This window comes from Ursus arctos, unplaced genomic scaffold (assembly GCF_023065955.2).
Source record: "Ursus arctos isolate Adak ecotype North America unplaced genomic scaffold, UrsArc2.0 scaffold_2, whole genome shotgun sequence".
Lineage (NCBI taxonomy): Eukaryota > Metazoa > Chordata > Mammalia > Carnivora > Ursidae > Ursus > Ursus arctos.
Genome location: NW_026622874.1, coordinates 61,149,575 through 61,165,153, shown reverse-complemented (window position 1 = coordinate 61,165,153; position 15,579 = coordinate 61,149,575). Strand labels below are relative to the sequence as shown.

Genomic DNA, 15,579 nt, shown 5'->3' with positions numbered 1-15,579 from the left:
CAAGGCTCCCGGCAGGAAGGGCCTGCATTCTCCCCAGCACAGCCCAGGCTCCCAGGTCAGGGAGTCGGACGTCATCGTGTGGGAGAGCCAAGGAACTGACTGAGTCCGGAACTCACAGATGGGACGGTTGTCATGGGTCGGGTATGAAGGTGCTGCTGAGAGATGAGGGGACTGCTAGATGCAGGAGACCTGAGGTGACACAGGTGTCACCCTCCAGAGACAAACCCAGGAAGTGCTCCCAGAGGAGGCAGAAGAGCATAGAGCAGAAACCTTGTGTTCACCCAACTTGTGACCATTTCGTACTTGGTCCGATACGTGGGTAGGCCCAGGGCTCATACAGTGCTAACGGGAGGCTGACAGTCTAGCCTCAGTCGGCAGAAGGCCCCAGACTAAACAGTCGTCCCTAGGTTTCCAACACCCACCTGTGCCAGTCCTTAGACACTTAGGATTTCCAAGCCTCCGAAGAACCCTGTCAGATGGGCACCCGCATCCCCATCTCACCGGGGGACACTGAGAGTCAGAGGCACACTCTGCCCAAGAAAGGGGCAGAGCGGCGGGAAGCCCAGGTCCCCTGCGCCTGCTGCCTGGGGACGACCTGAACCTGTCACTCTGCAGAAGTCACTCTGTTTCTCCGAGTCTCACAGATGGGCCAGTGCCATGGCTTTTGGTCCCACAGCACAGAGCAAATGAGACAGATACAAAAGCAGAGTGTGAGGTGGTCTTGCTCCCAGTGGGTGGTGACGGGAGAGGTCGGTGCAGAGCAAGGAGAAGCAGGGGGAGCCTGAGCCTCTTTCTGTGCAGTGTAGACCAGAAGGGAGGGGCTCACCTGAGGCTTCCTGGCGGGGTGTCTGCCAGGCCAGAACTGAGGTGAGGCCAGAGCATTCCTGGCGGCCACACAGGATGGGGGTGGGACCTCTTCCCAGGGCCAGACCCTGCCAGAGTGGAAGCAAGAGCTGTCGGGCGGGAGATGGGGTGCAGACACATACTTCCCCACTTCTTCCTTCCCTCTTTCAGTCTGGCTGAGAATCTGGGGGAGGAAAGTCCCTGGGGTGGAGAGGAAGTGAGAGCTGCCATGCTGGGCCTGGGCAGAGAGGCAGAGCGAGGAGACAGAGCTAAGTGCGGCTTTGCAAGATGTCTATATTTGCATGCTGAGCTCACTGCTGCTCTTTTCCTCCCCAGAAAATAAAATTACATCATGGTGGGGGGAAGGCAGGAGGGCGGTATATTTGGGAAAGGTGAGAGGAACACAACGGGCATCACCCCGAGGAGAGAGAGGCGATCTGGGCTCCAGGTCAAGGGAAGGAGGCCCCGCGTTGCTTCCCGCCTGCATCCCTCCCTCCACCCCCGCCCTCCCATGTGCATAAGTCCGAGCGGCCCTTCGGTCCTTAGCTCCCGGTGCCCCGACCCAGAGGGGGAGGAAAGAGGTTTTTCCCAGCACAAGTCTGCCAGCTAAGAGGATCAGAGGCCCAAGGCCCTCCAAAGGCCTGAGCCCTCACTCCCTCTGTGCTCCCCAGGGTCCCTGCCGCGGGGGTCACCGAAAGGTGGCCGGGGCAGGAGGGTGTCGCACTGGGAGAGACACGAAAGCCCAGAGCGGGGTCCCGCAGTCCGGGGACGCGGGCAGCGGCCCTCCGCAGCCCACCCGCGAGCCTTCCAGAACCCCCGCCCCCCGCCCCGCCCCCCGCCGCCCCGCCCCCGGGGCTGACGTCACCGGCCGGCCGGGCGGGGCGCGCGCGGGGCTCGGGCTCGGGCTCGGCGGGCGGAAGCGGCGGCGGCGGCGGCAGGAGCGGCGGGAGCCGAGGAGGAGGCTCCGGACGCTGCCCCAGGAACCGGGACGCCGGAGAGCCGCGCCCTGAGCGCTCAGCCCGAGGCGGTGAGAGGCGGGCCGGGGGGCAGGCGAGCCGGGGCCGGAGGGGGCGTCCGCGGACCGGGGTGCGGGGCCCGGCCCGGGGCCTCGGCGGGAGCCCGCTTCCCGCGCGGCCGGCTCGGCCAGGCCCCCGCCCCCCCCCGCCGCGGCTCGCGGGCCCGCACGGGGATCGGCGGCGGCGGGCGCGGGGCCGGGGGCCGGGGGCCGGGGGCCGGGGGCGGAGAGAAGGAGCCGGCGTAAAAGCCGCGATTAATTTCATACACGCCGTGTCAGAACTGACAGGGACACACACACCTACAAGAGACACGCCAGCACACACGGTGACACACACCCATGTGACTCTTACACACATCGCTTCGCACACAGCAAATCACAACCGTCCCCGCACTACACATCCCCCTCCCCCACTGCCTCCATGTGCCTCCTGGAGGAACATCTGTCCGCAGGACAGCTGAGTGGGGGCCCTGTCCCCGCCGCCACCCTGATTGTCCGGGCAGATTCTCCCAGCGCTGGGCTTCTGGGCGCCCCTCTGGCAAACCGAGGAGAGAGAGGGGAGGAAATCCTTTTCTCCCTCCAGGACAGGGAGCCGGGATCCGGAGTGAGGGAGCCTGCCCCGTGCTCTAAAGCTGGCGGAGTGGGGGGGTCAGGGGCTGCTGGTGGCCTCTCTCGCTGCATCCACCTAGGGCCTCGGGTGCTGGGAGTGGCTGGTTTCTGCGCCCCAGAGTGGCCAAAGGACGGACGGAGGAGGGGGTGGGAGAAAAGGAGAGGGAGAAAAAGAATGAGTATGAGTCAGCCAAGGATGGAGCCCAAGTCGGCGAGAGAGAGAATGAGGGGAATGTGTGCGAGGGACAGGGACACAGTCGGGGACGGGAGGGGAGGAAGCAACACCGAGCTGGTCAGAGGAGTGGGAAGAGGGCTGGGGGCTGGGCTACACAGGCTCAGAGAGCGGCCAGGGTGAAAGCACGCTGGGGTGAGACCGCGGGGAGTTGGGGAAACATGCTGAATACGTGGGTTTTGTTTCCCAATGAGTCTGGCCCCCAGGCTGTCCGAGTGATTAGCTTTAATTGCTCTTCCCTTTGTGGCTAAACACTCCGTCGGGGAATTCGCCAGAGATGCCCTAGGCTGCCCGCTGCCCTGGTTGCCTACTTCCTCACTTCCCAGACACCTGTGCCCATCCTGTGTGCGTGTCCTGTCATGCATGAAGAGGGCCGCGGAGTCCCATCCTGCCAGGCCACCCCCTTTCATACAGACCCTCACGCACCACCGACCAGCTCAGGCCCCTCCCCACCGAAGTGGTGATCCCTTTACAGCAGGGAAGCTCACTCCTTCCTAATCTGACAGTAGCCCTGAGTGTGCAGATGGGGACACTGAGTCACATGCCCCAGAAGCCCTCTGTATGCAGGACTAACCACCAAGTGAGACAGGATGAAAGCCCACCGAAGGGAAAGGAGAAAGAGAAATTGGAGGGAGGAGATTGGTGAGGGGGAGAGATGAGAAGGAAACAAACAGGAGTAGGAGAGGCCCCACCAGCTGAGTGGCGAGCCCCCAGGCCGGCCCCCTCACCAACAGGCAGTGCTCTCTGCCCGGCCTGACCCAGTGCCAGGGATCTCCCGATGCCCCCACCTTGGGTCCCTCTTTCTCCTCTTACACTAAGGGCAGAAGGCTTAGCACCACCTCTGTGCCCAGGGCTAAGCCATCTTGCTTCTTGGACTGAGCTGAACGTTTTGAGGCCCAGGTATCCTGCCTCCCCTCATTTCCAGGCTGGCTGAGTTTTAGAGCCCCCTTCCTTTGTTACAGAATGAAGACACTCCCTGCCCCCCCCCCCCCAAGCTCAATGGAAGCTAAGAGAGGAAGTCAGCTGAGTGTGATATTAAGGGAATAATTAAGGATGAACTAGAGGACTGCTTGAACTTGCGGCCCAGATAGAATTTAAAATGGGCACCCTGTGCTCTCCCCACCCACTCCTCTGCCTCTCCTTGATCACCGCACCACCTCCGAACCCAGGCAGCATGACCCCTCCTGCCGGGGCTGGGGCTTCCAGGTCCCTGCACCTGCGTGGGATGGCCCTCCCCTCAGCCACAAGTAGCCACCGCAGAGGGGAGGGAGGGAGGGGGGCAGTGGCCCCTAACCCTCAGGCTTTCTTCGCAAGTTGACTGGGGACGTGGAAGCAAACGCTGGGGAGAGGGGATGGTCCCGAAGTATATCGTCAGAATGCACAGCAGGTCTGTGGCACGGCCTGCACAGGTGGCTGTCCCGTTCAGCTAGGTGTCTCAGGGCCCCCAGGCCTGCTCCTTCCTCCTGCAGTGCCCTTGGACCACTCACCTGTCTTGCTCCCAGCTCCTACCCCCAGAGACCAGTCTATGAGATCCTGACCTCCTGCCCCTCTTCCCCAGCACCCTCCGTTGGTTCCACCTTTGTCAGGGCTCCACCTGGGGCCAGCTTGGAAGGAGAGGGAGGAAGGAAGGAAGGAAGGTGTGAGGAAGCAGTGAGCAGAGCACAGAATGATCTGGGAGGGAAGGGGACTGACTTCCTGGCAGCCTCAGCTCCGGTCCCCGGTTCCTGCCCTGGTATCCTGTCCCAAGAATGGCCTCCGCCCAGGCTGCCTGGTGTTCCCTGGGCAGCCTCCGCACTGCTCCAGAGATCAGGGAGACTTTTCTGGGCTAGGATGGGAGGGGACTCCTCCGGAGGCCCTAAGGAATTCTGAGTCTCAGGGAGGAAAGGTACAGGGAGGGTGAAGGAGCCAAGCTCCGCTACAGCCATGCCACCCCAGGGACGATGATTGATCAGTGAGACTCGAGAGCCACGGAAGGAGATTCCACTTCCTTGTACCCCCCAAAATTCCCCAAGGGACCGGCCTTGCCCCTGCAGCCACACCCAGGCCTGGGCGGCAGGGTCTCTCTGGGAGTGAGCAACCAGGCTGCCTACCCCCCCCCCCCCCCCCCCCCCCGCCTGCTTCTCAGGGGGCCTTACTCCACTGCTTCTGTCCCTTCTTACTCACTCCGCACACCCCTCCCATCCAGTGGTGTCATTGTCCTGACCGGTGGGGGGGGTGGGCACCCAGAACTGAGGTTGCCATGGTAACCGCAGAGTTCCCCGGGCCCTCCCCCCAGGATCTCATTTGCAGCCTCCTTCCCTTTCCCAGCCCCAGCCCTCCCTCTGTTCTGCAGGGTCTCCTCACCCTTCCCCTTTTCTCTGGATGTGAGCCTGTGATTGTAGACCTTGCACATGCTCTCGCCGCTTCAGACACACACACACACACACAGGGCACGTACTCGCACCACCACATGTCCAGCGCTGGCACGTACACATCCATGCCCGGAACGTGCAGACACCCCCACGACACCCACCACTGCCTCCTCCCCGCACCTGTGCCCACGCCCAGGGCCAGCATCCGTGCGCACAGCCCTGGCGCCCCACTCCGCATTCCCGCCCCCGGTCCTCCTGGGGGCCTCCTTGTGTCTGCTTCACGCTCTTAGAAAGCTCCTACCCACCGCCCCCCAGCCTTTGTGGGTGGCTCACTCACACACATTAATCCCTTCCCCCCACCTCCCCTGGAAGTCTGTGTTTTAGATTCAGAGCCCTAAACCTTAACTCCTTCCAGGAGACACACACACACACACACACACACACACACACACACACACACACAGTTTCCTTCCCCAGGATCTAGTTACAATCTCTTCTTCCACGTGAAAACAGGACAGAATGATCCTAAATGCTGTCCCATTTTCCAGCTGAGGGCTTGGTACCAGGGTCTCCTCCCAGGGGCAAGGTCTTCTTGGGGGCACCCTGCTACCCCTTCCTTTTAAGCTCTCCCCACCCCCCCAGTAATTCCACATGTCTGGACCCCCTCCCCATCACCCCCCTTCCTGTCCCAGGATTATCAGTGGGGTGGGGGGCTGGGCTCCAGAGCCACGGCTGTGACCTAGATTTCAAGGCAGAGACGGTTCCTGGTGCTGACAGTCCGAGAGCATTGTTCCTGGCCCAGCCTGGCAGGGCCACCGCTGGGCCCTTCTGTCTGCTTGCACCTGGGTGTGCAAGTGAGCGTGCCTGGGAGTGCCTGCTTCTTGTGGGGGTCCTGCTGGCCCTGCTGCCCAGCTCATTGTGTGTGTGTCACGGTGCCTGCCACCAAGGGAGGCTTGTTTGTTCTGGCCCAAGCAGGGGGCTGGGAATGGGGACTTCTGGGTCCACGCCTCTTATGATGCCATGCTTCTCTGCCTCAGTTTCTCTGCGTCTAGACCAGATGCCCCCTGCTCTCTGCTGCATTCCCAGCGCATTGTTGGGGTGATTTGTGGGCAGTCTCAGTCAAGTACAAGGTCATCTAGCTCCTTGCCCCAGCCCTTGGTCTAGCCACAGAGTTTATGATATAATTTACTTTTTAAAATGCTTCATTTTTCTGAGTATAAAAGAAATATTTCCTCATTGTGGGGGGGGGGAGCCCCTTTGAAACTTACCACTAGAGCTTCACATTTTGTCTCATCCAGAAAGTTCATTCTAAGGTCTGACCTTCCTTCTTCCTGTCTCAGACACACTTTCTGCCTAGGGAGTGCAAGGGTCTTGAATGTTCTCTCCCTTCCCACCTGAAGATCTCCGTGAAAGAGGGATGGGCTGAAGGCCTATGAGACCCAGCCTTGACCAGCCCCCTGTGGGAGGCCGTCCTGAAGGTAGCGCCAGCCAGGGGGTGACAGAAGCAGGAGCAGCAGCCCCTTTCCTGCCACTCTCCCATAGCTGCATCTAAAACCCCTTCCCCTGCCACCCAGCCAGCCTGGGAACCGGGCAGGGGGCCAGAGCCGGCCGCTTGGTATTCTTGGGCGCGGGGGCCGCGGGCGCAGCACAAAGGCTAGGACAGGGGGCTGTGTGGAGGCCCGGCGGCAATCAAGGGAGAAACTGGGCTCCACAAAGGGGGGGGGCTCATTGCTTCCCCCTCCCCACCCACCCCAGCCCTAAGGACTGAATACAGGGGGGCATGGAGGGGCCAGGGGACCATTAGACCAAGCACCTAGGCATCCATCCAAAATGAGTCATTAGTGAGGTGGTGGGGAGTTGGAAGTGAGGGTCCCCTTTGCTTCTGGGGAAGAATGGAAGCTAGAACACATGAGCTCCAACCATCCAATCCCCTCCAGCCCCTTCTTCTGAGCTTCTCACTGCCACAGCCAGCCAGCCTCTCCCTGATAGTTGTTTTGGAGTGTTTTTTCTTTCTTTCCTTTTTTTTTTTTTTTTTGACAGGGGGAGGGGTTGCAGGTGGGTGGGGCGATTCGGGGGGGGGGGGGCCTTGGAGGCAGCGGGTGAGAAAGTCTGGAGCAGGTTGCTATGGTAACCGCCTCCTCAGTCAGGGGAGCTGTTGCCAGGGTTACTGTTGGGGGGGATGAGGAAAAAAGATGGGGGTAAGGAGGTGTGACTTGTCATTCTAGGCTGTAGCCTGGCCCTTAGCTCCTCGGTTTCTTCCTGTCTACTCCCACCGCCCTCAGGCCTTCCTTTTCCCCCTCCAGCCCAGCCCTCCCCGGCCTCCCTATCGGCCTGTGCCCCGCCTTAACACCCCCCCCCAACAGAGTGGAGGTGCTAGTGGGAGGTGCCAGTGAGTAAACCCTACCGGCCCCTCCAGCTCAGCCTGTCCCTTTGTTCCTCCCAACCCCAGTCATGGCCGAGTACGGGACCCTCCTCCAGGACCTGACCAACAACATCACCCTTGAAGATCTGGAACAGCTCAAGTCGGCCTGCAAGGAGGACATCCCCAGCGAGAAGAGCGAGGAGATCACTACTGGCAGTGCCTGGTTCAGCTTCCTAGAGAGCCACAACAAGCTGGACAAAGGTGGGTGACGGGGGTCCTCAGTCCATTCAGCAAAGAGAAGCAAGCTCAGGACTGCCCAGGCCAAGCACGCTCCTCTCTGACAGGCAGGACAGGAGATGCTGAGAGTGGGGACTCCGGGCCAGTGGTGCTCACAGCCTTCACGGTACTGGTAAGAAACGCACTGTTCAGATAGTCCGGCGTTTGCAGCAGATACGTCATAGAGATCATCGGATATGTTATAGGGCAGGAAAATGCAAGTTAAAAGTGGTTGAAGTAAAACCACAAGTTCTAACATTTTCATCTCCATTTTTAGAGACCGCTGCTCTGGGAAGGGCTTGGGGCGGGCAGTTGGTATATTAAGATGGCCCTGAAAGGCAAGTGGATTTCTAAGGCAGGGTCCAAAGGAGGGCGTGCTTGGCAAAGGACTAGCACACAGGCAGGAGCGTCCGGTGTGTCTGGAAGAGGAAGGGGTCCTGCTTAGCTTGGCTGGGGCCTAAGTCAGTTTAGAAGTGGCTGGAAAGGTAAGGTAAGGCTGTGCTGTGGAGGGCCTTGAGGGACGGGGTAGTGGGTTGGCGGGCTGAGCCACCTGAGGGCCCTGGGGGGGGAGCGGGGAGGGAGACTGAGGTGGACGGAGGCGCCTCAGTAGTCAGAGGGGCGGAGCCAGGGAGGAAGGACTGAGGGTGTCCAGTCTCCTAGAACTGGCCCAGCCATGGAGCACATCCTTCCAGCTACCTGTGCCTTGTCCAGAGATCCCACCCTCTAGTCCCACATGTGCCAGCAGGAGACTCTTTCTGATGCCGACTGGGAGAAAGAGTGGAAGGGAATCAGGGTGGGTGTAAGGTATCAGGAAGGCCAATTCATTTTCCTGTTCTCCCCTCCCTATCACGTGGGACCTGCTGTTTAGCCTGAATCCCTCCTTCTCAATCTGTAATTTTGAACCTTCACTGACCGATCCCCTGCTCTTCCTGGGAACAGTGCTCTGTTTTGCCGGTGCCATAGCTTTCCGGTCCTGCTCAGTAGCTCCTCCTCTTCCAGTGCCCCTCCCATAACCAAAGTGAGCAGCTCTGCCTTGGTTCCAGAAGCCCGGTCCGGTAGGGCAGGGGAAGCCGGCCTCTACAGCCTGGCTGACCCCGTCTCCCCGCTTCCTGCAGACAACCTCTCCTACATCGAGCACATCTTTGAGATCTCCCGCCGCCCTGACCTGCTGACCATGGTGGTGGACTACAGAACCCGTGTTCTGAAGATCTCGGAGGAGGATGAGCTGGACACCAAGCTAACCCGCATCCCCAGTGCCAAGAAGTACAAAGGTAGGAGCCCGTGCCTTTACCATGCACCTCTGCCCCGCTCCCCCCATGGGCGATCCCTGGGAGTGCTTGGATTTGGGGCGAGTGGAAGCTGACGTGGTGGGCCTGCTGTCTCCCACGACTTCCGTCCCTGGACACATCCCTCTTTGCCCCCCAGACATTATCCGGCAGCCCTCTGAGGAAGAGATCATCAAATTGGCTCCGCCACCGAAGAAAGCCTGAGCGAGGGGGAGGAGAGGAGGAAGGTTGGACCTTCAGTGGACCACTCCCTTCCCCCAGCCTCCAGGGGAGGGACAAGGGCAACCCCCCCAGTCTACCCACTTACTAACCTGGTCCTAACCCCCTTACTGTGCGCGTGTGTGTGCGTGTGCGCACGCTCTGGCTGTCTGTCTGTATGTCTAGCTCATCTAGTTCCTCCTCCTTGTGAGGGGATGGGGGTCGGGCTTGGGGGGGGGCTTTGTTTCCCCACTTGAGGGGGAGGTGGGGGCTGTTTCTATGCAAATAGAAATGGGCACATTCCTCCTACTGCCCTTTCCTCTGTGGCTGAAGTGTGGGAGCAGAAAGGACCTGTCTTTCCCTACACTGAGGAGCCGAGCTGGAGGTGAAGCATGGGGCGAGGTGGCTGCAACCAGTGAAAAGCAGTGGAGGGAAGGTGGTCACCCAACCCCAGCTGGAAGGGGCAAAGAAAAGCCAGAGTTCCATGTCTGTACCCAGTGCCGGATCAGCTGAAGGATCTCTTCTAGATGTTCCTCGGGTTGGAGGTTCTGGGCCCCAGCAGGTCCCTTTTTGCTCCCCTCCCATGGGCCTAGGATGGGTATGAGCCAGGGAGCCAATGAGAGAGGACCACAGGATCCTTTCGCAGCCCCGAAGTACAAACTTCACGGAACCCCCAGCACTAGATACAACCCCCTGCCCCCAGGAGCCCATGCTGGGAGCAGGCCCACTGCACCAGACATGGGGATGTGGGCAGAGAGGGGCCCCCTTTGCCACTCCTTTATTCCTCTTCAGACTGTTGCACACGCGGACCCCAAACCTAGGGAGGTTGAGGAATGAGCTCCTTAGGTCTTAACTCCAACCCTGCCCCACCCACAGGGTCCCAGCGTGGTTACTACAGGTGACCGTCCCTCTCTGGGGTCTAGAACACCCCAGCAGGAAAGACAGGAGGAAGCTAATTACAGCCTTTTCCTTTGCACTGACCCCCAGTTCAGTCCGGGAGGGGACTTGCTAGCCCGTCTCCCTCGATATCCTGGCGTGTTGGGCTCGTGAATGCCTCCTAGCCAAATCACTAGACCCCAGCCTCCTTCCTGTGCCAAGATGCTCTCCCCACCCTGACCGTGCTAACTGTGTGTACATATATATCTACATATATGTATATTAAACCCGCACTGCCATGTCTGCCCTTTCTTGTGGTGTCTAGCATTAACTTATTGTCTAGGCCAGGGCGGGGGTGGGAGGGGAACGCCACGGCGAAGGGAGTGCCAGTCAAGTTGCTACATAGTCAAAGTGAAAAAACTTTTTTTTTTTTTTTTGACTTTAAATTCACACGCCATCTCAAGAGACTATTTAGAGAAAGTTGAAGTTCAGAGCTTTTAAGATGTGGGAGCAAAACTCAAGTGGGAAGGGAGGGCTGGCTGCTGGAAGAGGGAAGAAGCCAGACTGGCCGGAGAGCGGCTTCTACTCCCCGCCCGGCCCGGCCCCGCCGTCCCCTCTGGCCACTGCTGCGGACACCTGCCTTAACACGTACACCTGGAGTACTCCACAGTTCTGCCTTAAAGGACCTCCCCATGTTTGCCCGGCCCTGTCTGGCTTCTCCCTCAAGGACAGAGAGTTACCTGTAGAATTGGGAGGGGGGGACGTGAGCATGAATTGTCCTTCCAGTCAGGATTATGTGATGTGAGAGTGTGTGTGTGAGAGAGAGAGAGAGAGAGAAGGAAGGAAGGAATAGGAGCCTTCTCTGAAGAGAGGAGAGGGTGAGATGGGAGAAGGGAGACAGGGTCATTTTCAGCAGAGTCTAGTAGTATCTCTGTAAGGCAAAAATCATCTAAAAAGACTAACCTGCCCTCCTGCCCCTGTACGGCTGTGAGATTGTCCCTACCCTCTGCTCCTCTGTCTGCAGTGTGCACGGCCTTGTTCTAACCCTGGAATAAAGGTGATTGTACTGTTATCTGCTTCATTCTACAACTTCTGTGAAGGATTTTGGAGCCTTTGACTGGAAGGGAGGGGGAATAATACTTACCCCCAAATCCCTCATCGCAGCCTAGAACAGAGGCCAGGAAAACACCCCTAATGGGTTTTCTCACCTCCCCGATCCCCTGAGGAGCCCTGAGCTGTGAGGCCTACTCCACGTACAGCAGTCTCCCAGCTAGAGCCCGAGCCTGAAAACATGGCTACCCCAGGCCAGACCTCCTCAAACTGCAGTAAGGTCAGGACCAGGCACCTATATTGGAAGGAACAAAACTAGCCCATCATGAATGAATGGGCCACACAGCGCACACAGAACAGCAGTCAGAAAGAAAAAGAAAAAAAAAAAAAGCTTTACTGAGAGAAAATACACAACAAATTCCAGAGTGCATGGTTTTCAGGCCACTCCATCACCCCACCAGCCGTGGGAACGCAGACCACTCAGTCACCACACGTCCCCTACCTCAGGGGGGAAGTGCAGCAGCTCACATCTGGTCTGACAGTTGCTAAGAAAAGGGCCAGGAGGAAGGAGTGTCTGGCAATGCCATCCTTTCACTGTTCCCTTCCTTCCTGGCCCGGTCTAGTAGAATCGGACTGCCCTGGGGTGCAGAATTCCTGGTTGGGGGCACAAAGAAATAGCAGCACAAGCAATAGGGCAAGAATTCAACTAGGACTTTCATATCCGTGACCAGTGAGGAGACGGGTGTCCAAGCCCCAGCCATCTTTATCCTTAAACAATGTGTCCCTCAATCGCAAATGGTGGACAAGCTATCATGGCCAACCCGGGAGGGCTTTCTCTACTACACTCTTCCACTAGGAAGGGAGCTGCTTGGGTGAGGTGGGTGGCTTAAAGACTCAAGCGGCTAACGCTAAGAGTGAACGTGTCCTCTGTCACATACAGTATAAGGAGAGACCGTCTGCAGTGGCAGAACCCTTCCTAAAGTCTGAGTTCAGTCAAGTTTTAAAGGTGGGCTAGCCTCTGGTCAGGAGAGCCATCCTGGGAACCCCCACAAAACAGGAGAGGTAGGAGATCTGAGACAAAGAGCTGAAAGGAATTTCCTGTTTTCCCAACCCTGAAACCTCGGCAGGAGGCAGGGAAGGGCAGAACTGAGGATCCTTCCATTCTTGAGCCTCCAAAAACCTAAGGGGTTTGCCCCGATCTCCAGTGGCCACACACACGGGGTGGGCTGACCCCAGTGTGACCACATCAGTACTTCTGCTCTCTCCTTTCAGTCCCTTTATTGCAGTCATAGAGAATATATAGGTACTTAAACTGACAATAATTTTAACGTGATACATCCAAGTTTGACTTGCTTTTTAATATATTTATAGATATAAAATTAGGCCTCTAACAGTGACAGGGCAAGGAGACTGCTGCCACCAAACAACTTTTTTTAAAAGTAACAGAAGAGGTAACACATCCTTCCTATTCTTCCTCCACTTCTCCCCCCGTCCCACTCCCCCCCAGCCTCCCTCACCAGACCTAGTCAGGGGTGATGGGATTTGGAGAAGAGCGTGAAGGACACATCATCAAGTGTGAAACACTGTGGGAAGTACAGAGGATGAACAGGTGGGAAGGAAAGTGAAGAGTGTGGGATGGTTAGGGGCTCTAAGGACTTCCCAGAAAAAACAAGATCCTGGGTTGGGGTTGTTCAGGGGGAAAAAAAGAATGCAACTGTCACAGACTTTTAAAAAATAAAGAAGAAAAAGGCCAAAAACCTAAACCAAAGAGAGAGTGGCACTTCTACCACCCCCACTCTGGCCCCTTGGTACTGAACAGCCAGTTATCCCCACCCCCCCACCCAAAGAAATAAGGGAGATTAAAGAAAAGGAAAACCCATTCCCTACCCCAAACCAGTTAACAAAACAGGCTCCCCCCTCCCAAAAAACAAGGCTTTGGGGAGAGGCCATTTCTGCTGAGCCCTGTGCACCTCTCCATGGAGCCCGTCCCGAGGCCTGGCTCCCCCTCCTAGCTACTCCGCAGGTTTGCTCCCCCTCTGGTCTTTCTCCTGGGATGTCTTTTTTATCTAAAGCAAAAAGTCCAAAGTGCGTGTCTGCTGAACGTAAGGGCCTGGGACAGGAAAGGGCTGTCCAGGCAGGATCGGGTTGGCAGCCCCAGCCCGCCCCTCCTGGGTACGAGGCCTCAGGACGGCATGCACTGCACCCGGTCGGGGCCCTCTTCCTCGTCCGATGTGTCTGACGAGCTGGGAGACTCATCGGAGTCTGCGTCTGTGGCCCCAACCCCAGGTTCTCGCCAGCGCTGCAGAATGAGAAAGGCTTGTTAGTAACTTCCCTGGAACGAGGACAAGCCTGTTTAGGTCTTAACTCTAATTCAGATGCTCTAGGCCAGGGGTCAGCAGAATTTTTCTTAAAGGGCCAGATAATAACTATTTTAGAGTCATGGGCCATAACCCTGTTGTGACTGTTCAACTCCGCTCTTGCAGCATGAAAGCAGCCACAGACGACATCAATGAATGGGTATGGTTGTATTCCAATAAAATTTTACTTGCAAAAAACAGGCAGCATGCCAACTGCCAGAGTTTGCTAACCCCTGCCCTAGGCCTCTGCTGGCATACGGAAAACAAGAAGGTCATCCTGACACTATTTCTTCTCCACGCCTTCCCCACCCTCATGCCTCTGCCTTTATGAAGACAGCACTGTCATGCGCAGCGATGGGGAACAGAAAACAGAACCACCCATCTTGCCTGGTGGTTCTTCCAAGGCTACATCAGGGCTCTGATGGGGATGGAGGACAATGGATCGGACACCCAACCAAAACCACCTGATCGCTTTTTAAAGTAGCGAGGAAGCGTGCACTGGAAGGTTTTACCCGCGAGAGCGTCACTGCCCTCGGGAGCTCACCTCCCGCGCCCGCTTACCCGGTGGTGGCGTCTCTGCCTCAGGTGGTGCATGAGGAACCAGAGCATGTGGCTGTCGAACAGGTCGGTGTGGTGCAGGCTGTCTTCATCCCGCTCCCGCTTGTTCTTCTTTATCACCTGGAACCGAACGGGTTGTGGGGCTGTGGGTGGGAATGAACAGGAACCCTGGACCCGATCAGAAAGGACTGGCATTCTATCCCAATGAGAACGTCTTTTAGGAACTGTTAAGCTGAAGGGGAGCGAGATGACATCAGGAAAGGATGCACCAGGTTTATCCACTGAGAAGGCTGGGAAGCTCTAAAATAGAACGATTCTTCCTCAAGACACCCCCCCCCCCCCCGCCCCACGGTGAACTAGAGGCACTCGCAGCTGTCCCTGAACCCCTGCGCTGGGACTACTCCCCGAGCGGCAATCACAGCAATGTGGGGGAGGGTGTTAGACCAGTGCCTCTAAGGAACTGGGCAGCCTGTTATTCCTTCCCGTGACAACAAAGACTCAAAATGTAACACGGACATCTGCAGTCAGCTACTCACGTCCTTCAGCCCTGTCAGATCGGTGGAAGTTTCAGCTGTGGGTGCCCAGATCTTGACATCATGGTCAAGGCCACTGGTTGCCAGCACAGGCAGGTGAGGGTGGGGCTCGAGACAGTTTACCTGGTCAGGAGGAAAGGAAAGCACAGGCTCAGGGATGTTGGGAATAGGGCTTAAAAACCACTACTCACCTTGAGCCAAACATACTCCTCAATCAGAGCTGAGGCAGCTGCTGGGAAGGCAGGCCCAACCATCATGAGCGTAGGCCAAGGGCCCTGGGGGTGGAAGAAACACTGGACACAGACTGGGTATAAGACCAGGCCCATCTCTCATTTCCTAAGTATAGGTAGGGGTGGCCTCACCCTAGACACAGCCCTAGGGGTGGGCGGGTGACTGGCCAAGCTTACTGCCGGCTTCACAAAAAGGCAGTGAGGTCCAGATGACCTCATCCACTCCGGATTCCACAGCTCCAACTTGCCCAAGGCTGGGAAAAAAACCAAAAAAACAAAAAAAAAAACTCTCAGTGGCTTTCACCAAATGGCAAATAAATTTTTAAAAATGAAGAAAGCAACAGCTGCTGCTGAACCCCCAGAAGAGAGTCCAGGGACAATTACATTCACTTGGCGCTGCTGACTCGAACTGGAGGGAGGCACAGGCTGGGAAGAGGCCGAGCTGGGGAGTGAGATGGTAGCGGAGGCTAAGGTATGCTTGAGAACCCTGCATGCCCCAGGGGACAGCACTCTGCTGTCAGCCCCGAAAGCCCAACAGGCTCCGCTAAAGGGTGGCACGGTGTAGGAAGACAGCTTCCTGGGGCACCCACGGCATCCATATCAGCCACCTCTGGGTGCAGTCACCGAGCAGGAGAAACTTCCGCAGACAGGCAGGCCTTCTGGCCTGGGCAGCTTCCTCCTGTCAGGAGGCATCCATGCCCCCTGCTGTCTGACTTGGAAACATCAGCCTTCCAAATGGAAGGGCGGGGCGGGGCAGGGTAGGGTAGGGCAGGGCAGGGCAGGGCGGGCAGCTCCCATGGCCA

The 15,579-nt window shown here is 57.8% G+C and overlaps 2 protein-coding genes across 12 annotated transcripts in view; one reads left to right on the top strand and one right to left on the bottom strand.

Moving 5' to 3' along the window:
- Positions 1-1,741: 1,741 nt before the first annotated feature.
- PEA15 (proliferation and apoptosis adaptor protein 15) lies at positions 1,742-11,120 on the top strand. The gene is made up of 4 exons (XM_026487317.4): positions 1,742-1,870; positions 7,500-7,673; positions 8,804-8,959; positions 9,114-11,120. The coding sequence occupies exons 2-4, from the start codon at positions 7,502-7,504 to the stop codon at positions 9,176-9,178; spliced, it is 393 nt and encodes a 130-aa protein (XP_026343102.1). The 5' UTR covers positions 1,742-1,870; positions 7,500-7,501; the 3' UTR covers positions 9,179-11,120.
- Positions 11,121-11,468: 348 nt separating this feature from the next.
- Positions 11,469-15,579, bottom strand: part of DCAF8 (DDB1 and CUL4 associated factor 8) — a 40,234-nt gene continuing 36,123 nt past the window's right edge. For all 11 annotated transcript variants that reach the window (XM_026487311.4, XM_026487315.4, XM_026487310.4 and 8 more), the window contains 3 exons: positions 14,550-14,669; positions 14,017-14,133; positions 11,469-13,397 (listed from right to left, as the gene is read on the bottom strand). In XM_026487311.4, the coding sequence (XP_026343096.1) occupies positions 13,281-13,397; positions 14,017-14,133; positions 14,550-14,669 (354 nt within the window). In that variant the 3' untranslated portion in view covers positions 11,469-13,280. The remainder of the gene's footprint in view (positions 13,398-14,016; positions 14,134-14,549; positions 14,670-15,579) is intronic.

Bases quoted from the DNA above. Each gene is read 5' to 3' on its own strand.
- PEA15 (XM_026487317.4), top strand. From the start codon at position 7,502: ATGGCCGAGTACGGGACCCTCCTCCAGGACCTGACCAACAACATCACC. The intron at 7,674-8,803 runs GTGGGTGACGGG...CGCTTCCTGCAG, and splicing joins CCACAACAAGCTGGACAAAG to ACAACCTCTCCTACATCGAG. The intron at 8,960-9,113 runs GTAGGAGCCCGT...TTTGCCCCCCAG, and splicing joins CAGTGCCAAGAAGTACAAAG to ACATTATCCGGCAGCCCTCT.